The sequence below is a fragment of the Cyanistes caeruleus genome, chromosome 9 (assembly GCF_971803275.1).
Source record: "Cyanistes caeruleus chromosome 9, bCyaCae1.hap1.1, whole genome shotgun sequence".
Classification (NCBI taxonomy): domain Eukaryota; kingdom Metazoa; phylum Chordata; class Aves; order Passeriformes; family Paridae; genus Cyanistes; species Cyanistes caeruleus.
In genome coordinates this window covers 25,507,664-25,532,007 of record NC_141709.1, presented here as the reverse complement: position 1 = coordinate 25,532,007, position 24,344 = coordinate 25,507,664, and the positions used below count along the sequence as shown (strand labels likewise).

General features: G+C 49.3%; 2 protein-coding genes across 15 annotated transcripts in view; one reads left to right on the top strand and one right to left on the bottom strand.

Annotated features, from left to right (window-relative positions):
• The window catches only part of TESK2 (testis associated actin remodelling kinase 2), a 121,276-nt gene that overhangs the window by 9,854 nt on the left and 87,078 nt on the right, over positions 1 to 24,344 (top strand). The window lies entirely within an intron of this gene.
• Positions 844 to 23,375, bottom strand: LOC111933114 (uncharacterized). Of its 2 annotated transcripts, none has more exons than XM_086902213.1 (5): positions 23,258 to 23,375; positions 5,703 to 6,173; positions 4,313 to 4,642; positions 3,822 to 3,982; positions 844 to 3,017 (listed from the first exon to the last, which is right to left on the bottom strand). In XM_086902213.1, exons 1-5 carry the CDS (start codon positions 23,322 to 23,324, stop codon positions 2,973 to 2,975), a joined length of 1,074 nt encoding a protein of 357 aa, XP_086758339.1. In that variant the 5' UTR covers positions 23,325 to 23,375; the 3' UTR covers positions 844 to 2,972. The 2 variants fall into 2 exon arrangements, with proteins under 2 accessions (XP_086758339.1, XP_086758340.1); XM_086902214.1 differs by having other exon boundaries at positions 5,703 to 6,170; positions 23,258 to 23,362.

The following is a 24,344-nucleotide window of genomic DNA, read 5'->3' as shown; positions in this document are numbered from 1 at the left end:
AGTTCACCCTCATGTCTTCAGATTACTCAGCAAGCACTTTGCTTGGCTACAAAGTCTTTGTTTGTTCTCCCCTTCCTCTAGATCTTCCAAGGATTTGCTTTTCTAGATTTGTTGTGGGAACTCTTTAGAAAACAGCATAAGCCAAATTACCAAGTAATTTTGCTTTTGCAAGAGAAAATCTTTAACACACGAAATCTATGACATGAGCTGACTGATTTTGCCAAAGTATTTTAACAGCTAGGAGAGACTCTTAGCTCAGGAGTCTCTTACCAGATCTGTAGCAGAAGCTGGGCTTTTGAGCACTTACCTCCCTGCAGGTCTGAGCTCTGAAGGGAAGAGCTCAAAACAGCTATAAAAAAAAAAAAAAAGAAGTATGTGCCTTTCAGTTTGCTTTGTCTGCTGTACTATAGAAAGAACCATAGCAGATGATGCTTTGTAGGTTTGGATTAGGCTGGCTTTCAGGCAATTTCTGTAAATAAGGTTTGGGGTTACAGCTGACAACATGAGGCAGAGGCAAAAGAAGGGAATCTAAAGGTGTAGATTAGATTTTTTGGTCTAGTGTGTTTCTCTAAGACAGATTTCATCTGATTTAACTGTACACAAATTAATCTTGGTTGACCCAGACCAGGAATGACCCTGACAAGAAGGAACACAGGCAGGGAGGGGGTGGTGTCCTTCTGAACTGTCAGAGCTATGGTTCATAGCTGTCTGGCATTTTTTAGTTATCATCTCTGTGACTCTTTGTGCCCCAAACTGCTGCTGTTTATCTATCACAAGATTCATTGTGATATATAAAAGCTTTTCAGTTAGATGTTTGCAATGAAAATATGAGGACCGTGACACTTTTGGCATTTGTAACTTTATTGCAGAAAAAAAAAATCCACTATCAACATATTTTACAAACAAAGTTGCACTTTGGTGTTGGGCGAGTTTTCCTCCTCATCCCTTTCCCCTGGACAGTGATGCATGGGAAACCAGAACAACCAGCCCCTGCCCTTTTGATTGTGTGCAGACACACTTCCCAGATATGCCAGCCTGCACCAGTTCCAGCCAGGATGGAGTTCTGTTTTCCACCACTAACTTGCCAACTTTGTGCCGAAAACCAGTAGCACCCTGCCCTCCGGCAGGGGAAACAAGTCTGTAGCTAGGGAGATTGCTCTGTGCAGACAAGGCTTGATACAAAAGCTTTGGAGTTGTGACAATTGCTCTTTAGTTCTCATGCAATCACAGGAGAGAACCAGCCCTCCTCCCTATTTTACTGGGCATCAATGCACAGATGGAAGGCCAAAGCCAACAGCAGAACTTCTGCTTCCAGCCACTCTGGAAGCAGCAACACAGGGAGGAAGACCTGCTGCCATATCCAGTTCATCTATTTGGCTCAAACTGGTTCTGCTCTACCTCTGGGGTTTCCAGGTAAATTGAGCTCAGCTGATGGGGAAATTCCCCCTTCCCTGCTACAACCAGTAACAGCACTGGGAAAAAGAGGGTTCTTTTGCAAGTGAGGTCTGGTATCTGTCCTTTGTGGGGTTCAGTGATGCTGATATTGAAAGGAGAGGAGAAACTGAGGCTTGTAAGAGCAATGTGGCAGATAAACTCTAGCCCTTGCTGTATCCTGAGGGAGCAACTGGGTTAGTCAAAAATCAAACACTCTAGAGAAGGCATGTGTTTCCATTTACCTGCAGTCAAATGTGAGTTAGAAAACAGGAGCAGGTGTAATTACATGAAGACTCTCATGTCACACACACTCTGGTGTTTCTGAGGCAAGGGCACCAAAAGATCCTCTGATTTACACTCAGAGGCTCTGGTCTATGGGTTTCCTTGAGAGGCCTCAAGAGCCTTGGATGCAGTCTACAGCAGTGATATTTTGAGGCAAAAGTGCAGAATCTAATCAGCATAACACCAAGAAAGGGAAGGCACCTACATCCAGGATCTATCCTCATGACAAGACACCAACTGGCTCAAAAGACCAACATCAGAAGGTAGAGGAGCTTTGACTTTGCATAGCACAGGAGGGAGAGCGAAGTACCAGTTTTGTACAACAACTTCCAGCAACCAGATGCTAGAAGCAAAATGGGAGGTACCTGAGGAAAAGCTTGTGTTAGCCCAGGCAGGGAAATGGACTAGAGCATTTACTGAGCCTGGAAAAAGGAGTTTACACATATGCCAAAAGCATCAAGTGTAGGAGACACGGTTTCGTAATTTTGGAGAGACCAAATTAGTGTGTCTAATTGGCAATAAACTGAGTCCTATCAAGCTCAGTTAAGCTAACATTATGTTCATTTTCCTCCCAGCAACTTCAAAGCAACATCAAGTAGCAGGGGCACTTCTCCAGTGGCCACAAAACTGTTTTCCCTGGTTAAAGAGAAAAGGTATACATCTAGGAAGGAAGCAGAGTAGTCTTTTATCCTGGTAGGTGTTTCAGGACGGGTAATGCAAATCCTGGGACTAAAGCTGAAACAGGAACAAAAAAAGTGCAAGACAACCCCCAAAACAAATAACCTTAAAAATACAGAACAAGAGGGAGCCCAAGAGAACTGATTTCCACATCCTTGGCTTCCTCAGAAAACAGCAGTCTCCTTTGCTGCTACTGTGCTGACACCACCAGCGTTAAGAGCCCTAGTCTGGATCACTTGCCCACCTCCTTTGAAGGCAGCAGCCACCAAGATGAACAGAAGAGATCCATGCAGAACATCATGGCAAAGGTTGTCTTGGCTAATTGGTTGCCACACTAAAAGGAGGAGACACCTCTTCAGGGCATTGTTTTGAGGAAAGCCTGGAGAAAGGGGTCAGACTTGGGCTCTGATTCGCAGCATAAGAACTTCAACACTGAACTATTTAAAATGTCTAAAACCAAAAACCATCTGAAAAGGATCTTTCAGTTGTGTGCAAATCACAGCCCCTCATTGCTCAGGAGATCGTCTGGGACCAAGTCCTCAAGGCCTTTTCCTCTGGGCAGTGGACAGCCTGGTTGCCTAGTAGCTGTAGAGGGAGAGAGGGGTGTCCTCCATCATGTCATCCTAGAAGCAGAGAAGAGGGTGCTTTAATGAGATGTCTGCATGATGGCATCATGGTCCCAGCCTGGGAGACTGCTGTGCAGTCAGCACAACCTTCTCAGCCACAGTGTGGCTTCTCAGCCATCCACCTAAATGCTGCCACTGTGCAGCTCCTGGATCTCAGAATTGTCAGTCTCCCTCCTGCTGCAGCATTTGGAGAGAAGAGGTGTGTGCAGGAACTGCCTGGCTGCTGCAGGGATGTGGAAAACTCTGGCTGTTGAAAACTCCACTCAGCTTGAAACAGCACCAGCTTGCTTGCTAGCTGTGGTACTCCTCTATCCCAAAACATTCAGGGAGTTATTTGCAGCTTCCCCAGAACTAGTCCAGCCTCATAGATTTTTGTATTCCCAAGGGGTCAAACACAGACAGACAGACAGACAGACAAACAGTCAACCTCCCTGAAACAGAGCATAAAATCTGCTTTGTCATAGTTACAAAGCAAATATATCAGAAAACAGGAGGAGAGGTTAGGAAGGTGTCATTTCAGGACAAGCCTGGATGGAGCTCTCCTTCCTCTCTCTAGCCTCTCAGCATTCCCCTGCAGAGTGAGGGGAAGGCAGAGAGCTTCTTTAGTACCCAGCCTTGAGACTTGCTGTCTTGATTCAAACCTTGGATGGAAGGAGAGGGACCTAAGGAGGAACAGGAGTGTGTGATCAGCATTGGTGCTGCTGCAAATACCCAAAGCATTGCTAATGTAGTAGAGGGAGAACTGCAAAGCAGCCAGTGGCAAGCCAGCCCACATCAGGCTGGGCTGGAGGCACGACTCACCATGGGCAGGTCCTGCAGGCGCCGGAACTCCATGCGGTTGTTGTGCTGGCGGTATCGCAGGAAGCCCACCAGGCCCAGGATGCCCACCATGACAATGAAGACAGAGATCACAGTGATTACCAAGGGATCAGCCCTCGTTTTACCAGCCAAATTGGGTAGCTCTGTAAGGAGAACCAAGGGAATGAGACCAAAGAAGAGCCTTCAAGAGCTGGAACAGCAAAGCTTTGTCTTTTCTGGTTGTCCTCAGTACAACCAAGAGGCAGTTTGAGGTAGCTCCAGCCCTTTGCCATGTTTTGTGAGAACAGCTACAAAACAATTACAGAAACTATTTGGCTGGAAAAGATCTCTGTGATTATCAGTCCAATGTATGACTTAACACCACCTTGTCAACTAGACCATGGCATTGAGTACCATGTCCAGTCTTTCCTTAAACACATCCAGGGACGGTGACCCCATCTCCCTGGGCAGCCCTTTAAAAGCAGAGAATTTACCTGAGTTGTCATCGTCACCAACATCCAACACAGAAGTCTTCTCATGCCTGTGCTCCAATGACTGTGCCAGTGTAGGTGTGCTGGTGGGGATGGCAGCTGTGCTGGCAGAGGTGGAGCTGGTCACGAGAGGTGTCACCGGCAAAGTCCTGGAGGCAGTAGCGATGGACGTGCTCCCTACAGTGGAGAAGGGAGCAGAGGACGTTCTGGGCCCCACAGTGCTCTCCTCTGTGGCACCCACAGGGCTCGTTCCTGGCTTGGTTTCAGACCTTGCTTCTGTGGGCCCCAGGGTTTGCCCGTCAAAAAGCCCTGACTGAGAGCTGTTAGTTGATGCTGCAAAATAGGAACAAGAAGTTATTTCAAAGTATCCAGTGCAAACACACTGTTCTGTGGGACTGGGCAAGATGGAAGCAAGACTGTAAGGAAGATTGCTGGGACTATTGGAATAGCAGCTTATTGTAAATCCTTTGGAAAACAAGCAGAACCTTTAGCACAGCTACAGCTGAGTCACACTATAACCCACAGTGCTTAGAAAGTCCTCTCAATTTTCATATGTGCCAATCTGCAGTGTCAGCCAACCTCAGCTGGGCTCACAAGGCCTGTCCCTGGGGACAAAGGGCAAGCAGACAAGCTTAAACAACTCTACACAGAGCTTGGGATCACCCCAGAGCAAGACACTGGGAAAGGCCTCTCATCCCTCCTTACAGGGAGCACAGAGGGGGCTGCCCAGGGACTGGGTAACAGAATCCCCTGAGGCTGTGTCCGTGTGTCACAGAACAGCAGGACAAACGAGGGAAGACAATGCAGTTGTGCATGTACACCATGCAAATCAGTGATCAATCAGTATCTGCCTTGCATTGGAGGTGTGTGACAGCCTGGCAGGCCCCAAAATGAGCAAAATTTGGATTGAAGACCCTATAGCCAGTCCCCATGCTGCCCAGAGGGATCTGAAGGAAGGGTTGGGTTCCCTGTGTTTGCACAGGAATGGATGAGCTGTCACTTGTGCTTGCCCATCTCCATGTTTTGTGTTAAGGGAGGGCATGCTTCTCCAGGGAGGCTCCCATTGAGCCCCCAGCCCTGATGTCAGAAAGGCCCAGCTGGGCAGTGCTGCTAAGCCATGTTGTTTCAGATTAGGTTTATGAAGGATGTCCCCACACACAATCAATGTCCTGATCAGAAAGCAGCCAGCACTATTAATACCAAAATTAATGAGGTTTGCAAAGAGGATGCTGCACCAACATCTCTGCAAATAAGTTGCACTGAATTGGCTCTGCTTAGTGTTTCATTCCCTTCTTCCCCCTCTCCCCAGTTACCAGGAAAGTGCTCAGACATTTCCAGGTTGCGCATCCTTGAGGCAGGACTTTGTACACAGGAAGAAAAGGCAAAACCTCACCAGGCACAGTGTTCAGAGGAGGCGTGGGGGTTGCACTGCTGGCATCATCCGGTTCTTCAGTTGTGCTGAAAGGTTCTGTGGCTTCATGGCTGGTCTGGTTTTCTTCCAGAGTGCTGGCAGTCAAGGTAGGGGAGGGGATTTCAGTGCTGCTGTTGACTGACAAGCTCATGTTGTCACGCTCAGGGTGTGTAACTGTGATGTCCCCAGGACGGGCAGTGGTAGAAGCCTGCAGTCTCTCTGGCTTGGAGCCTGCCATGAGGGTGGTGGGGATGAAGGCACCATCCACCTCTGTAGCGTGGGCACCAGTGGCACTGAGTGTTGCAGCGGTCAAGTTTTTCTCCAGGCTTGTCTGAGGAATGGCAGTGATCACTGGACTGAAGTCAGAGGCTTCCCTTGGCTGATGCGAGGTTAGAGCTGTGCTAGGAAAAGGTGATGGCGACACCAAGGCCTCTGCTCTCTTCTGACCCTCTGCTATGGAACAGAGAAGTTTGTCAGAGATCCCACAGTGAGAGGAGAAACAGAGGGGAAGGACAGAAATGGAACTTCTTTATGCCCTTAATTCCAATTCCAGCACAGGCTCACACTTGGGAAAGGGATTCAAATAGCTCCTCCGTCCTCCTGGATTTTGAGGCAGAGACCTGTTCTAGGGGACTTTTCCTTTACCCTTCTCTCCCTCAAGTCCTGTTCTGTTGTTCTCTAGGGTCAGCACCACCAATCCCTCTATCCTTGAGCAACTTTTAAATTTTTTTAGAGGATCTGGGTTTGTTAAAAGTATCACCTGAGACCTGCTTCTGTAAGAAATTTAGATAAGTCTTCTTCGGTTCATTGAGAAAGAGTCAAAAGTGGTGCTGAAAAAACACAAATGAGGAAAATGTGGGATTCTGCTGGAGAGAAAGGTGAAATGGGTAGCAAGAACACTACAGCAAACAGGGTTGGGGCGTGCTTTGGGAGCTGCCTTTGTGAACTATCTATGAAGACATCACCACCATGAAGTGAAACTGTTGTCATAGAAATGGGGAGTTACTCAGGCTCTCACTACACCAAAAAGTGGCAGCTTCCCTGAAAGGAACCTGCAGCAAGCAAGGATCCCCCCAGATCCACAGCTGCTAGACAATGTGACAGCATACAGGAGAAAGAAAACCACAAAGCTTACACTGCCTGTTCATAAACACAGATCCTGTGAGGCTTTTTCAGGGTAAAAACAGGAAGAAAACAGAGAAATGTAGCCGCATCAGGATGGACTCTTCAATTTAAAAACATCTCATAGTCAATATTTTGACAATTTCTGTTGAAGTTTCTATCCAAGCCACAGAGGACTGATGAGCTAATTACAGAAAAAAAAATAAAGGTACTGAAGCAAATCCATCATCACGCCCCTTCTCTCCACAGAGAAGAAACATCTAAAGCAGATGCTATCAGTAAGAAACATTCATCTACCAGCAGCCCATTCTTACACTGTTTTGGGGAAATTTCAGCAATTTTTGAAAGCTCTTCAGAATAGATACAGTTATCAGAGCTCTTCTCCAGCTACAGCACTTAACAGGCCCTAAAAAAAGACACAATACATTGCCCTCTCAAGACCTTTGCAGTACCCCGACCAGCTGGAGAATTCAAAACCCCGGAGCAGCCTGATGGAGCTGTGCTTCCCCGGCCCAGGGCCCCAGTCCCAGGAGGGCTCCCACAGCGATGCACAGCACTGCTCTGCACATTCAGAGAAGTTCTCACAGGGAACTCCAGCTGGAGCAACTTAAACATGAAGACTGTTATAAATGCAAAGGCAATTTCGGGTTATATAAAAGAGAAAATTTATTATCAAACAATAATAAATTCGAACAAAGAGAAAAAACCACAATAAAATAAGCAGCGCAGCGCTGGGTGGACAGGGTCTATACGCAAGGTATAGATGCTCCCAAATCCACGCCTGAGAGTCCTTTGGCCTGGGTTTTTATAGGAAGTTTGTGTCCCGAGGCCAAATTCCAAGCAGGCACCCTTTGCTAAGAGGTTCTTGATTGTTCGAAGAATAGATTTCCTGGCACTGGAGAATAGAGTCAATAGACGTTGGGCAGAGGCTCCTCATATGTAAAGAGGTCCAGGATGTCTTTTTGATATCATTTTGGTCCGGGCCATTAGGGTGGAGTGGTGGCACCCATCCTGGAGCCGATGGCTATCTCGGCTGGCTCCTCTTCCTTTGTCTAGTTTCTCCATTTCTCCAGCACAGGTGGTCAGGGCGGAGATGCTCGGGCTCGGCGATATCTCGTCCGGGCCCGTTCTTTTGTTCGTTCGATGGCCCGTGTCCTGCCCATTCTTTCGGGGCTGATGTGCCTGCTTGCGATTGTTATCTGGGTGCTTGGCTGCAATCTGTTGCTTTGGAAGAGAAATCCTGCCTCGACTTGGAGGAGGATTTCTCATTCCATATTTTCATCATTTACAATCACATATACTTTATTTAAACCTTTTCTTTCGAATTTTTATTCATCTAATTCTTTATTACAGTCCCCCACCTAATAATTTGACTACATTAAAAATTCGTATTATTTTATTCAATCTTACAGAGGGATGAGTGTGAGATTAACCACATTCACTTTTCTCTCAGTCTGATATTTTGCTTTTAGGATTTAACTCGTCTTCATCTCTGGAGAAACAGAATACTTGGTCAAATTGTAAACATACCCGGTTAACTTCACTTTTTAACAAATCTAAAATTATTGGTTCATTATTGAAGGAAGCTTTTGTTTCATGTTTTAAATTTCTATCTTCTTAATACATTTTTCCACTTATAGTACACGTTTTCAAGTTCGCTTTATTGTAACATAGGATTGATTTTGAAATATGCTACAAAGGTGGATTGTCTTTTTCTTCTGATCTAGATGGTCTTATTACATTGACTATAAATTGAAATCGGAGGAATCCCTCCCACTTCTCTCTTGTACCTGAAGTGGGTAGTTTTGATCTTTTGTCTTTCAGGAGTTTGAAACTGCCCGTCTTTAAAACTTGCCTCTGAGCGGTAACATCAGACCTCCCCCTTTAATTTACAGATCTTATACTGAGTGCTGTTGGAAAAACACATCCCCTTTTGCAGTTCTGGAGGACAGTCAATCTTTCGTCCGGTTTCTGTGGCAGTCTGACACTGCTCACACTTCTCTAGGGGACTCTCCCCCTGGAGGTACCTTGGGACTCATTCCCTCGGCTAAGCACACGGCTAGGTTCAGGACTATCAGGATTCCCCACCATTGCATCCCTCTGCCTTGCCCTTCGCCCGTATAGGAACATACGGCAGGGATTATCATCTTCTCGGCAGCAGGGACTGTCTTCAGGGGCCCTGGTAGTCCTTAAGGCGTGCCTTTTTTTTTTTTTTTTTTTGAAAGTAGCTCACCGAGACGATTTAGTTGGGTCTGTCCTACACAGTACTTTAAACTTTAATTGTTTTTCGGCCCTCGATTTCTAAAGCCTTGGCTTTGGAATCTAACTGGCCTCTTAACCCCTTTTGGAACAATAGGAACCACTCAGGAGAGTTTAGTTCTAAGGACCCCGCCCGGGTGGCAAGTGTTAAGAAACGGCTAGTCTCCTCCTGTTCTTTCTCTAGACACTTTGTGCACAATCCTTTAGGTTTGTACCCTCTTAAACAGTGGGCTACCCAAATCTGTTTACAATAAGCACACTCGAAGTGGATAAATGGAAAACAATTACAATCAGGATTAATACAACTTATCTGGTCGTCACTTGTCATTTGTGATGACGCCGGCGTTTGATTTTCAGTTCTCTCGGAGGTGTGGTGACTTTCCTCTCGGAGGAGTTGTAATCTGTTACTTTTTTTCACTCGAGGTGAGTGTGTCCAGCTCCTTTCTGCAGTCCGGACAGCTGTGTCTGTGGTCAGGAGGACGAGAAACGGTCCTTCCTAGTGAGGGTTGAGGGGGAGCTCTTTCTAAGCTTTGATCAGGACTTTTTCCCCAGGCTGCATTTGGTGTATGGCAAATCCCAGTGTTGTGCTTTGGGGAATCAGTCCTCTTTTCTGCAGATTGGTTAACAAAGCCGCTCGTTTTGCCTTTTTGTCTGCCAGGTTGTTACCTCGGGTGTGGAACTGCCATCCTGTTTGGTGTCCTTTTACATGGACAACTGATATTTCTTTTGGTTCTCTGATAGCCTGTAGAATTTGTCGAATGATTTCCCTATGGATTAACTCTTTTCTTTTCGTATTTATCAGACTTCTTTTTCTCAAATTTTCTTAAAAGTATGTACTACTTTAAAAGCATACCGCGAATTTGTATAGATGATCCCCTCTTTCCTTTTAACCCCTGGAGGGCTCTCAGGAGAGCATAAAGCTCGCAAGCTTGTGCAGACCAGCTTGCTTTCAGGGGGCCTGATTTCACAATGCTTCCTGATATGCCATTCACTATAGCATATCCTGACTTTCTTTTTCTCTCAACAACTTTTGAGGATCCATCTATAAACTACTTTTCTCTTCTTTCTAACTCCTGATTTTCTAAATCTGGTCTAACTTTAGTTTGCAATTCCACAGTTCCAATGCAATTGTGTAATAGTTTCTCTGTTGGTTCTCCAAACAGGAACTGCGCAGGATTCTGCACAGTAGTGGTTCTTAATTCTAAACCAGGCGAGCTGATTAAGATGGCTTTATATTTCAGAAGCCTCAAATCAGTCAACCACTTTTCCGCTTTTTGTTGTAAGATATTTCTTACATCATGTAGACTATCAAGGGAGCTCCGAAAGTTACCCTTTTTTTTTTTTTTTCTTTTTTTTTTTTTTTTTTCTTTTTCTTACTAATAAATTCACTGTCACAATTGCTTGCAAACAAGTAGGCCAACCCCAACTAACCGGGTCTAAAAATTTTGAGAGAAACCTTATGGGCTTCTTTTTTCTGCCCACTCTTGGGTCAGAACTCTTTGTGCTGCTTGTCTATTCACATCTACGAATAATTGAAATTCTTATTGGTATTCGGTAAAGTTAGTACGGGGGCAGTTATGAGTGCATCCTTTAATTTCTGAAAATTAAATTCATTTTGCTCAGTCTATTTCAACTTATCAGTGTTTAACTTTTCATACAGAAATTTTACTTTTTCACTAAATCCTTCAATTCATTGTTTGCAATATCCCAGGAGCCCCAAAAATTGTCTTATCTGTCTTTTTTGTTTTTGGGGCAGGGAGTGCAAGAATCCCTGCTACTCTCTCAGGGTCTAATTTCTTTTTCCCTTGAGATATCCAATGACCAAGGTATTTTACTTCGGGCTCTGTGAATTGCAATTTGGATTTAGATACATTTAACCCCTTCTGTCTCAAGAAATTCAGTAAAGAAATCGTGCTTTTCTTCACCTTTTCTTCCGTCGTTCCGGCAATTAACAAGTCATCTACATATTGTAACAATTTTGTCCCCTCCTCTGGAATGAATTGGGTGAGTAGTTGTTCCAGAGCCTGTCCGAACAGATTTGGGGATTCTACAAACCCCTGTGGGAGGACGGTCCATCTCAGCTGTTGCTTTCGGTTTGTGTCCGGGTCCTCCCACTGAAAGGCGAAGAAATTTCTACTCTTTTCATCTACAGGGCAAGTTCAAAAGCATCTTTTAAATCGATTACACTATACCATACATCTTTAGGTGAGAGCCTGTTCAGTAAAGTGTAAGGACTGGCCACCACCAGGAATCTGGTTCGGGTTCTAACATTTACAGCTCTGAGGTCCTGAACTAATCGTAAACTGCTATCTGTTTTTCTTACAGCCAGGATGGGGGTGTTATGCTGAGACATACAGGGTTTCAGGGTACCCCTTTAAGGAGGTCGTCAATTACTTGTTTTAATCCCCTTCTCCCTCCCATCGGGATGGGATATTGTTTGATCCTTATAGGGTCTTCAGGGTCCTCGTTTTCTATTTTAATAGGCTTGATATCTAATTTCCCTATTTCTCCTTTTGAGTGCCACACTCTAGGGTTAATTTCTTCTTCGTCTTTGGGAGTCAGTTTGAATATTTTTACTACTAATTCAGAGTTTTTAACAACGATATTAATTCTTAATGCAACAATCATGTCTCTTCTTAATAAATTATAATCTGCTTTTTCTACAAGCAATAAATTTCTTAAACAAATTTTATTTTCCGATTCTATTCCTACATCTCTATTACAGATACTTTGAAAGGATCCCCCTTGATTCTAATTACAAAAACTTTTTCCTTGCTTGTCACACACCCCTCTGGCAATTTCTGCAGAGTACCTCTCTCTGTTCTAGTGTCCACTAAAAAGCTTACTTCCTGCCATTGGGGACTCACTTTTAATTTTATCAAGGGCTCCTTGGATGTTCTTGTCCCCAAATTAAAGAGCCTCTGACAGCCCTAATCTTCTTGAAAAATCTTTTCATTTTTTTTTTTTTTTTTTTTCTTTGCTTGCAATCCTGCTGAATGTGTCTTACTTTCTTACAGTAGTAACATTTGGGGAGCTCTCTCTGTGGGGTAGGGGCTGCCTTGTGAGTGCTTTTCTGTTTTCTAGGTAGTGTTTTAAACTTACCTTGTGTTTGTTCTTGCTTTTGGACTTCTTTGACCGCAGCTACCAAAACCTTAGCTTACAATCTCTGTTTTTCATCCTCCCTTCTCATATATACTTTTTGAGCTTCCCTCAGAAGCTCTTGGAGGCTTTTATCTTGTTACCTGTCAATATTTTCTAATTTCCTCCTAATGTCTTCTCAGGATTTGGCAACAAATTGTGTTTTTAGTAAGACCTCCCCCACGGGAGAGTTCGGGTCAGTTCCAGAGTAGATCTGAAAACTTCGCCGTAACCTCTCTACTCATTCCGTGGGCGATTTCTCCCTCCCTTGGCATTCCCCGAACACTTTACTAATGTTTTGACCTCGGGGAACTGCCTCTCTTATTCCCTGAACAATCATGTTTCTTAAATCCACCATGCTCTGCCTGCCTTCCTCCCTGGGCATTCCAGCTCGGGCTCACGCTAGGCCATTTCTGGTCCTGGTGTCCCCTGTGGACTGCGTCGGTCCCAGTCTCTGATACCGGCTTGTTTAATCATTTCTCTTTCCTCTTGATTAAACAGGCGATCTCAGGATGGCCATAAGATCATCGTATGTGTAAATACTACTTCCTAAAAAGTTATCCAGCTTTTCAGCCACACCAAAGGATCGTCTAACAATCGCCCCATCTCCTTTTTAAACGCTCGCACATCCCCGGAGTTAAGAGGAACATTCACAAATCCAATCACTCCCGGGGCTGTCGGTACTTCCCTGAGAGGGAATAACCGGTGCTCATTCTCACTACTCTCTCCCCCCCGTCCTCGCCCATCATTTTTGCTTTCAAACGAGTTCTACTTGCAGGAGGGGAACTGAGGTTTGTGGGGGTTTTCCCTTTTGTTGATTGTGGGAACTCCCCTGCCACCCGGTTACCGGTAGGGACCCCTTCAGTTAAGTGTGAGGGTCCCGGCTGTGGCGGCCGGACCGGCAAGGACGGATAGAGCTGTCCCCAGCCTTGTGCCGGAGAAACCTCTGAAGAGACTCCTGTGGCTGCGGTGTTTGCAGGCGGGGAAAGGGGAAGGGCTGCTGGCATCGCTGCCAGCACCGAGTCTCCCGCTTGAGACACATGCATCTCAGTGGGTTGGTCTCGGGGGCCCGAAGGTGCTGAAGGCACCACTTGATCTGGGGACGACGGCCCAGCCAGTCCATGGTACGGGGGAGGTAAGTGGTCAAGGGGTTCCCAAGATTCAGTTTTCGACTCACGTTTTTCTTTTTGTTTCATTGGGAACAGCTCTACTCTGGCGTTTAACCAGAGCTTAGCATATTCCTTCTCCTCGGGGTCCGAGGGGTCCTTGTTCTCCACATAGGAGAACAACTTATTACAGGTCTATTTTTTCAGATGTGCCTAACACTGGCTAAGTAAGGTGACTTCTCAACTCCTGTCTTCCCCAAACTTCTATACAATAATGTATTAATTTTTCTTTCGATTTCCCTTTCCTCAGGGGACAATCTTCCCAGTGTTTTAACATTTACTTCAAGGGACTTTCCAGCGGGATGTCTGGTGATCTCTCCTCCGGATTGGAGGGATTTTTCCCTGTGCTCTTCCTTTGTAGCTTACTTTTTCTCTGCTCTATACTTCGCAAATATACTCGTTACACGTCCACCTTTCAAATGTGCCCACCACAGGCTAAGTGAGGTGGTTTCTCAGTTCTTGCCCTCCCCAGACCTCGGCACAATACCAGATCATTTTTGCCTTAGATTTCTTTTTTTCTCTCAGGGCAATTTTCCCAATATTTTAACATCCATCCCAAGGGACTTTCCGGTGGGATGTCTAGTGATCCCTTCTCTCTCTCAGAGGGACCCTTTTCATTACCCTTTTTCTGCATCTTACTTTTTCTTTGTCTCATATTGAAAAATATCTTACCTTTCTTGCGTTGTGTTCGTTCCGCCTTTACCAGATGAATCAAAGTCTTTGCTAATACTCACCTCGCAGTTAGCTGTACTGGAGTCTCTTGTATTCAGCACTTCGATTCTCTCTTGGACCTTTGCCTAGGCCCGTTGACTGAAAGGGTTTACTAATTCCCGAGCTCGACAGGACGTCCTCTTCCCCTTTCAGCCTCCTGTGATCGGTCCCCCAGGACCTCCTTCGTCCCAGGTTTTTACAATCGTGTAAAGAGAGACCTTTCTCACACCGAATCGCTTCCTTCTTGGCCGGCCAATTCCCTCGCGGGAGGATGGAACCGCGACCTTGAAGTCCGCACTCGCTTCGTGATCAGATCACGTCTCACACAATCGCCCAATCACCAGCTCAACCTCACAATACTTACAGCTATTTTCCTGCGAGGGTGTCTTCGTGCACAGATGACTTTTTACGAGCTACCAAGCCGCGGCTTTCTCGAAGGCTCCTTGCCTTCCCGAGCTCTCTGGATCCTTTCTCCCTTTTTATTGTGGTTTTTCCTTAGCTTAAATTTGGTTCGGATATAGGAATGTGCTGCGGAGGTTCTCGGTTCACCAGGCCGCTAAAATCAGCGGGGGTACCCGTCCTGGGTAGCGAGATTCTCCTGCAATTTCTCCTATCCGAGTCACGGCACCAATCTGTTATAAATGCAAAGGCAATTTCGGGTTATATAAAAGAGAAAATTTATTATCAAACAATAATAAATTCGAACAAAGAGAAAAAACCACAATAAAATAAGCAGCGCAGCGCTGGGTGGACAGGGTCTATACGCAAGGTATAGATGCTCCCAAATCCACGCCTGAGAGTCCTTTGGCCTGGGTTTTTATAGGAAGTTTGTGTCCCGAGGCCAAATTCCAAGCAGGCACCCTTTGCTAAGAGGTTCTTGATTGTTCGAAGAATAGATTTCCTGGCACTGGAGAATAGAGTCAATAGACGTTGGGCAGAGGCTCCTCATATGTAAAGAGGTCCAGGATGTCTTTTTGATATCATTTTGGTCCGGGCCATTAGGGTGGAGTGGTGGCACCCATCCTGGAGCCGATGGCTATCTCGGCTGGCTCCTCTTCCTTTGTCTAGTTTCTCCATTTCTCCAGCACAGGTGGTCAGGGCGGAGATGCTCGGGCTCGGCGATATCTCGTCCGGGCCCGTTCTTTTGTTCGTTCGATGGCCCGTGTCCTGCCCATTCTTTCGGGGCTGATGTGCCTGCTTGCGATTGTTATCTGGGTGCTTGGCTGCAATCTGTTGCTTTGGAAGAGAAATCCTGCCTCGACTTGGAGGAGGATTTCTCATTCCATATTTTCATCATTTACAATCACATATACTTTATTTAAACCTTTTCTTTCGAATTTTTATTCATCTAATTCTTTATTACAAGACCAAAAGCCTAAGTGATGCTCCCTTTGGCCTTTCCTGGATCCAGATGTGCATGGCCAGAAGATGCCTCCAAATAAAGCGAGCCACTCTGCCATGGAGCTGTAGGATGCACCAGTAACACCTGGAAGGAAAAGAGCTGAGGGCTGGGTTTTCTAGGACCAGGCACCACAAGGCACAGCTCTTCATGTAACCATTTCCAGCCCTAAACGCAGCACTGCTATTCAGCACAGGGTGGGATCCCACCAGCTCCGGGTGCTGGCTGGGCACTGGCGGATGCTTGCTCAGTAAACACCCAACTACCTGCTCCCACACAGCCAGAGACACAGAGCCCTGCTGTCACCCTGGGGTAAACAGGAAAGGTGGTGGCCAGGTGCCCGGCCAGTGGCAAACATGGCTATGTGCTGCTCTGAATAGCTGGCCTGTGCCCGAACAGCCTCTCATGGGGTGGCAAGTCATGTCTTGAGTCATGCAGAAGAAAGATTTGTGGAGAGCTGTCTTGCACAAAGGCCTGAGCAACTTTGAAACCAGTTTCTGACTAGAAAAGTGATAGGAGAAATGGGTGCTAATGTCTTTACAAGCAGCTCGATGGGTGAGGGTCATTAGGAGAAATGGGTCTTAATGTCTCTACCAACCTCAAGCTGCAAAATTCGTTGCAGAACCCAGTTTGGTTAGTTTGAACTCCTGAAGATAAAGGTGATAGACAAATGGGACCGTATACAAAGTCTATTGCAGATCCCAGACAGTCTGAACTTCTGAACTTTGCGGGGAAAATGGGTGATTTTATGCACAAAAAGAAAGTCAGAACCCTACACGCCAGGACATCTCCCCGCATCCAGGAACTGGCATCCCTGCCACGAGGTGCTGTGGGACAAAAAGGCTTTTGGGCACAAGCAGCTACCCCCACCCCGCTGCACGATCAGCTTCTTGCTGTCTGCAAAAAGGAGAGCTAATGGGACTGGCATTTCCCTAAACTCTTCTGATCACCAGGGGACAGGCAGACAAAAGATTCCCATCACCCATCTGTCAGCCCCTAAGGGGTAAGGGCCCATCCAAAGCCATCACATAGTCATCAAGCAAAGCTTGCCTGGGGAAATGACCCAGAGGTGCAACTTGTTCCTCGGGAGCTGCAGGTGTTAAAAGGTACAAGCCCTGAATTTTGCTTCAGTTTAGTTTAAAATAAAAACACCCCTCCAAAGGGCATTGCTGCAATGCCACAGCTTTGTTTGCCAGTTTTATCATCCATCCAAAAGGGCCAGGCGAATGAAACCCGGGGCAAACCCTGTGGTACAGAGGGGAGAGCAGTTGTCAGCAGTGCTGGGGGAGACCCAGCAAACCGCCACGGGCTCGGATTCTCAGGGGTCCAGCTCCAGGCCTGCTCTGGAGCTTGGTACCCAACAGGTCAGAAAATCCCCAGCAGTTGTTGCTGCCCCAGTCACCGGGTGCTGATGGTTTTAGCTCTTCATTGGTTTCCTATAGAGATGCAGGTCAGAGCTCGTTCCTCTGGCGTCTTCCTGGAGAAGCTCTGCTTCCTGCACCACATGCCAGGAAAGCCATGGCTGTACTGCCTAAGGCATCGCCCTCACCAGCTTCAGGAGACAAGAGGGAACCATGTCCTCTTGTTTCAGATGCAAGTGGAAAGAGTGTGATTGCTTCACCTTTTCTGTGTTTCTCAAAGACCTGAGAGTTGCAGCATCCCAGTGCTGGTAAAGGTGCCTCACCCTTGGATCCATAACAAAGCAGCTACGACCGTCGCAGGATCTGCGAGCAAGACCATAAGAATATCTATCTCTGTTTCCCGATAAGGGACCAAGGGTGAGCTTGCTTTGGTTACACTGAGGTGCCTGCTGAAGCAGAGCTGGTCCCCTGCCCTGTGTCTGTGCTAACCCTCCAGGCTCAGCCTCTGCGTGGTGAGAACCAGAGATCCCAGACCACATTAGGGCAGGGCTGGTGGGTTTGGAGCAGCAGCTCCCACCAGACTGTGCTGACTGCAGTGACCTCTGTCTGGGAAATAAGAGGGGCAAAGGAAGAGAGTGGTCCCAGGGGAGGAGGGATGCAGCCAACCAAGAAGCAGCCCCTGCCTTGGACAAGGATGGAAAATACTCTGAGCTCCTTGGCGGAAGGGAGGCTCTGAACATCAGCCCACAGCTTCAACCTCTCTCCAGCGCTGTCTGACAACACTGATGGAACTCCACATATCAACCCAAGCTCCCACCAGCTCCAGAACAGATATGATGAAATTATGCCCTAACAGAGGAGTGAAGGAAGCCAGCTCTGCAGGAAATGGGGCCATTCCTACCTTGTGCTCCCTGCCCAAGATTCAGGGCTGGGGCCAAGTGAGGGGCTGAGAAAGGTTTGCACAAGCAGCACAGAGTCACTGCTGTGCCAGAGTAGTCACACAGAGTGAGGACCATGGTCTCCATCCTCTGCCACAGCAACCACCCCACCATCTATTTACTTCTCAGAATAATGACATAGAGTAGGGCCTCAGCTGGACAAGCCCCTCAACAAGCTTGTGCCACAACCCTCCTGCCACTCTCAGCAGCATCCTCTGCACCCTCCTTCCTGTCAGACAGAAACAGCAGCCTGAGCTCCCCAAAGGTCAACACTAACCCAGCTCCAATCCATAGACCTGAACACTTTTTAAAATCCCTCTCAGGATGAGATGAAGGTGAGGAAGCCCATGGCAGGCTGGCTCCTGGAGACGGAGGGAGTGCAGGGCAGCAGGGTGCAGGCTGCAGCCACCACTGGAAAAAGTGCACAGAGACCCAGGTGAGAGCTAAGCACAAAGATGAGAAAAATTAATCCAGGATTTCAGAGAAAGTGCCTATGGGAGCAAGGACTCCCTGGTGTGGATGTATCCTCCTGCACAGGCTGTCACTGTCTGAGGATAGCACCTCACTTAAATCAGCTTCCTACAGAATGCGTGTCAAACCACTGCTCTGATTCATTGAAAAGGCACCCAAACCCTTCTACAATGCTATTTTGGTGCACTAAATTAATTCAATTTCCATTTAAGTGTAACAGTTCCATTCCCAAACAACCTAGTAACATGGAAAAATACCATGTTTAAAAAGTAGCAGCATAAACTGTAACTTGTATGTATCAAAGCAGTTATATCTTATTGCTCAGCAAACAACTTCATTAAATGTAGAAATTATCTTTTGTTGCCAGTTATTACATTTTATGGTTACCAACCAACTGTAATTAGACAATCTCTTAAAGGAAAAAAAGCTTGAGTGTAAAGGCAAATAAAACCATATAGTGGGATTTAAAACCAAGGCTCTTCATTTCATTTAAAAGCAGAACTGGAATAGCTCCCGATTAGATACTAGCTGGGCCTGATCTCTTTTCCTGGAATAAAAAAACCCAAAAAAAACCCCAAACAAGTGGCAGAAGAGATTTCTGGAGCCCTTCAGGAAGGTGCCAGATGCACCCAGGGATGCTGTTTAGCAAACATCCTCGTTGTGATGAAGCAAGTTTAGAGACAGGATCTGGTAAAAGGACCAACTGCTTGGTAAACTCAGCTCCAGTTGGATACCTTGCAGGACCTCTATGGAGGCAGCGTGCCAGAGGGCTGCATTTGCCACAGGCTCCAGTGCTCTTCCTGCCAGGGCTGATGCCCAGACTGCCCCCATCCCCTTCCTGGCTCAGAGAGGCTGAAAAGATTCCCTCTGCTGCGAGGAGTCCAGGTGGGAGGTGTAGTCATGGCCTCGACTTTGTAGCCTGCCTGGGGACTACAGTGAAGCTCTTCATGGAAGCAGTTTAATTCATTGCACCCCTTGTGGCCTCTGTGAGCTGTTCTGCAGGCATCAATACTGGGGATGCTGAAGTAGGGGTGCTGAGCACCCAGTTCAGCCCTGGGGAGCTGCCAGGCCAGGCACACTGGAAAGCAAGGCCTGACGTAGGGGACAGGAATAGAAACCACATCTCCTGACTGAGAAGGCAGGTGGCCACGAGCAGAGCACGAGACGGGGGCAGATAAGATATGGGGTGCTGAGCGAGTGTGGCACTGGGGAGGGACAGCCCAGCACCCAAACTGCCCAGGCAGGCAGGAAGATGCCTCGTCAGGGCATCTGTGGATACCGGGCGACAAGCTTGAAACATGGGGAAATAAAAAGGGGAGGCCAGTGCTACCACCTCGACAGATGGCACAGCGTTGGCAACCAGGACAACCAGCCAACCATGGCATGGCAGAGCAGCGCAGAGCAAGAGGTGCAGGATCAGAGATGAGCAGACCTGGAAACAGAACTATAAATTCCAGACACAGGTACTTCGGTCCTAGGAAAACCCATAAAACAGCAGAGAAACAGCACAGCCCAGAGCACACAGCAGTGGTGCAGCACCAGCCCCATCACTACCTGCAGGAACAGGGTGATCCCAGGGTGTCAGGCTTTGCCTGGCCTTGCCACATGAGACCTTCCTCACCCAGCCAGGGGAGAGAAATGCAAAATCTTTCCTACAGGTCTGCAGGAAGCTCTATCACTGATCCCCCATTTAGAGGTGAGGGGGCTTATCCCAAATTTCTCTGGTGGGAAAAAGGGAGAGCAGGCTGCCTTGCTTAGCTACCACTGTCAGAGCAGCCAGATATTTTCCATGGGCCACATACAGCTCTGGAGCACCTAACTTGGCAGGAAGGTGCCTGGAAGACTCTCATGCTGTCTGGTTTTGTTCCTCAGTAGGTGAATGAGCAGTGGTGAAGACCCCTTTGCCCAGAAGCTGCTGGGCACACCCATGGCATGCAGAGCCTGGGAAGCCTGTCCTTCTCTGGGGTTGTGTAAACCCAGTAATACAGCAACAGCAGGGAAATCTGGCATCAGACAGCCCAGCCCTGCTTACCTCAGGAGTCACAGCTGCAGTGGAGGAAGCATTCACATCATTAGGAGAAATTAATAAGCCAGTTGCCTCAATAGCAGCCCCATGTCAGCAGGGAGCCTATTCTCCAATGCAGCGTGGCATGAAATGGGGGAAATTTGGACATCAGGAAGTCTGACCAGCCCTGAGCAGCCCCCAGGTCTTTCCATAGGTTGTGAGGCTTGGAGGATGCATCCTGCCCTGTCCTGGGCAGCTCTACAGGGCTGGATGTGACCCCAGACCTCAGTGGCACTGAGCCCTATGAAAGCTGCCCCAGAGAGCATTGTGATGATCACAGATCTATGGAAAACCCTGCACCAAGAACTCTGTCTGCCCACCCAGAGAGTCTTGGTGGAAACGAAGGAGGGTCTGGGGCTTCTCTGCTTTAGATCATCCCTGCTCCCCTTTGTCTGGAGGCATGGGGCCAAGGGAGCTGAAGGAGGTGAATGCTTTGCCCCTGCTCAGCAGGTCAAGCCTTCTTGGAAGGGCAGCAGGGAGACAAGGCCCACCCTTCCTCTGGGGCGGAGGAAAAAGTGTGTGTAGAAATTGAATAAAAGACTGATGGTATGACATGAAAGGTTGGGCCGGGAGTGCAGGGTCACACAGCTGGAGGAAACACCCAGAGGAGAGAATCAAGCTGTGGCTCAGTTCTGGGTGCAGCAGAGCTGGAGCTGTCCTGTCAGGGTGGGGCCAAGGCCATCCACTTGTCCTTGCCCTGGGCAAACAAAGGGAAAAAAATCACAAAAAATCAGCAGTGGGACCATGAAGCGGACACACTGCCCGCCTGTGCATGGCTCAGGTGGTGCTGACAGACAGGGCTTTATGTGCTCGTGCTGCTCCCACCTCTGTGCTGTTCTCTCTGCTTGCAAGGCAGCTCAGCACAGGAGGGAGAGGCAGAAAAATGCCCAGACCAAAATTACTCAGGGTTTTATTTGTAAGGCTGGTGCTGGAGGAAGTGGATTTCCGCAGGCAGTGAAGAAAGGCTGCATTGAGAGGCTGGGGTGGGCAGAGCACAGGAGACGCAGCAGCCTGGGCTCCCCTGTAGCCCTGCTGCAAACCCAGATGGGGAGTGGGAGCAGGCGCTGCTGGATAGCAGGAGCAAAGGGAATCTGTGCTGGGACCAGTGCAGAGAGCAGCTCATGGAGCTAGGACAAGCCCTGTTTTGGACAAATTTGTCTAGGCACTGCTGACTTTGGAGCCAATCTCTGGGTGAACCGTTCCTCTCCCCCACCACTGTCCTGCTGAGATTTTCTGGTGTCTCATTATGGGTTGTGCTTCCTATGGGACATTTTATTATTGGCAGCATCTCTTCCATCTATTTTCTATTTTTACAAAACATCTGCTCTTTCAACCACAATCGGTACTAGGTAGCAAATTCAAAAGCTATGAGGGCAAGGGCCAGGTCAGCTGCATAGGTATCATTTCCTGAGACTGTGAAGAATCTTGGATTGGGACACTAAACAACAAAGATCCCAGGAAAAACACAGTGCAATCTTAATTTCTGGTACGTTCTGGCAGTTTGAGTCTTGGACTTTGCAGCAAGAAGGTTCCTATGAGCCAGCTGGGGCAAGGGGCTCCCTGGGGTTTTCCAGTGCGCCCAGAGTGTGAGACACGGGGCCAGAATAGGCAGCTCAGAGCTCCTCCTCCTCCTCCTCTCAGCGGTGGAAATCCTGAGTCCTTCCTTTGCCAGTGGCTGGTCACCTCCCCACACCCCACCACAGCACAACCACTCTCGTGTGGGGTGTGCAGCTTTGCCCACATAAAGGGCGCTGGTTTGGGATTGCTCCCAGTGCTCAGCCTCAAACCCAGCTAAACCGCATCCGGCACCCAAAACCTCATCCTGAGTGCTACTCTCACTGCTGGGGCTCAGTCCCACAGGCATCTGTTCTAGGGTTTTCCCAGCCCTAATCAGCTATTAGAAACTGAGTTTCTGTGTGTCACCCCCTGGTTTCCATTGCTGCCGTCATGGTGCTGGGATCTGACCGGGGTCTGGCCAAGGGTTTTTCTCAACCACAAAGAAGAAGAAACACGTTTTGCTTCCTGTGCCCGGGGCAAGTCCCTAAATGGCACGGAACCTTGGCCAGAGTCACGGGGAAGGTGACAGCCCCCCGACTCGGGGCATATGGCGAAGCTCGCCGGTGTCGGTGGACGGGGCTGTCAGCGCCACGCTGCAGACCGCGCCTGCCCGCGTGGGGATGTGTCGATCGTAGAGCAGCGCCGAAATTCGGCCCAAGAGAGGCTGCTTGGGGCCGGGCTCTGGCTTCTGCTCCGTCCCGAATAGCTCCATGCGTCCTGCCTCTCTCCCCGCAGGCACAGGGCCCTCGTCCCGTCGTGCTGCGGGAGGCGGCAGAGTTCGGGCTTTGTCCGGGGTTCCCTCGGGGGGAAGCTCAGCCGCAGCTCGTAGGCACCCGCGAACCGCCGGGCGGGAGGCAGGAGGCTCGCAGGGCTGGATGCCGGAGGGCGAGCGCCTCCAGGATCGTTGCTCCCCTCCCCGCACATCCCCTCGGGATCCCGCCGGAGCGCCGGGCGGGAGGTGAGCCCGACTGGCTCCGCCGGCGGGAGCAGCGCTGCCGGCAGCTGCCTTGTATGGGCAAGGCCGGGACCGGCGGCCGCGCTGCTGCCCGGAGCGCGGGGCTCACCCGGGACCCCCCCGAGCATCCTTGGGCCACCTCACCTGAGCGTCCGCCGGGGCATTTCGCCCGAGTTCGGGGGGCAAGCCCGGGGCGCTGCTCCCCGGAGAGGGAGCCCTGGGAGGATGGGCTCTCCAGACCCTTCTCCTGGAGCCCCACTAGCGAGCGGAGGACCCCGTGTCCCGGCGCTGCCCCGACGGCTGTCCCGGCGCTGCGCTCCCCGCCGCGGCGAGACCGGCGGGACCCCTCGGTCAGCCCCCCCCGCCCCGGCACCCCTCGGCGGCCGCCCCGGTACCTGGCAGGGCGCAGAGCAGGCAGCAGGCGGCGGCGAGGTGGAGCAGGGCGCGCCGCGTCCCCTCCATGCTGGGCCGATCCGCGCTGGCTCCGCCGGCGGCACCGGGGCGGCGCCGGGGCGGGCCGGCGGCCGGGGCGGGGCGGCAGGCACGTGGTCCAGCCCCGGCCCCGGAGGAGCGGGGAGGGGGCAGCTGCCGGCCCCCCACTCTGCCGGCCCGGTACCCCGCATCTTCATGTCGGACAGCGCGCGCTCGGTCCAGTCCCAGTTCGGTCCCCGGCACCCTCGGTTCGGTTCGCATCACCCCCAGCATCACTAGTTGGTCCCCTGCACTCTGGGTTCGGGCAGGACACCCTTGGCACAGTCCGACACCGGCCTCGGCATCCTTAGAGCGGTCACTCCTGGTTCGGACAGGACACCCCGGTCCCGTATTTCTCTGTTCTGGGAATCCTTAGCCCAGGTTTGCACCATCTCATCAACCGATGGACAGGTTCAAGTGATCCCGGACCAGGATCTTACCGCCTCCTAATCTCCTCTTGGCACCCCTAGTTGAGCCTGACACCCCCACTTCTGCCCCATGCAGGGATGGGAACAGCAGATGAGCCCAACGCGAGGCATCATCTTGGGGCTTCTGGATAGTTTTGTGGTACCTGGATCTGTGGGCACAGTTGGGTGCAGAGGTGCTCCAAGTACCCCTGGATAACAGCCCTGGTCAGGGTTCAGCTGGGTGCTCGATGTGCCACGGCTGGTTTCTCAGGGCATCCTGCAGCCCCTGGAACATCCCCTGGCTTCATATCCCTTCCAGCCTCCTCAAGGCTGGCCAGCCTCATCCAGGCAGTGTGCAGGCTGAGCCATCCTTCAGGAAGTCTGACTGCTCTCTTCTGGCCAGCATTTCTGAAGAAGAGTGCCCCATGTCATGGCATGGTAGGTGCTGATCCTTTCTCAGGCTGCTTTGGCAGAGATGGGGCTGTGGGTCCCCTTCAGCATCAGATATCTGTGTCTCCAGCACCAGGGGACAGAGGAAGAAAGTAGAAATGGGTATTAACCCAAGAGTTTTTGCCTCCTTTTTTCAGTATTGGGCTGCTTGGTA

What these genes read in the sequence shown, in the direction of transcription:
- LOC111933114 (XM_086902213.1), bottom strand. Translation starts at nt 23,324, where the DNA reads ATGGAGGGGACGCGGCGCGCCCTGCTCCACCTCGCCGCCGCCTGCTGC. An exon ending in CCTGCTCTGCGCCCTGCCAG is followed by an intron (nt 6,174 to 23,257) that starts GTACCGGGGCGG and finishes TCTGTTCCATAG; the next exon opens with CAGAGGGTCAGAAGAGAGCA. An exon ending in GCCTGCAGGACCTGCCCATG is followed by an intron (nt 3,018 to 3,821) that starts GTGAGTCGTGCC and finishes CTCTGCTTCTAG; the next exon opens with GATGACATGATGGAGGACAC.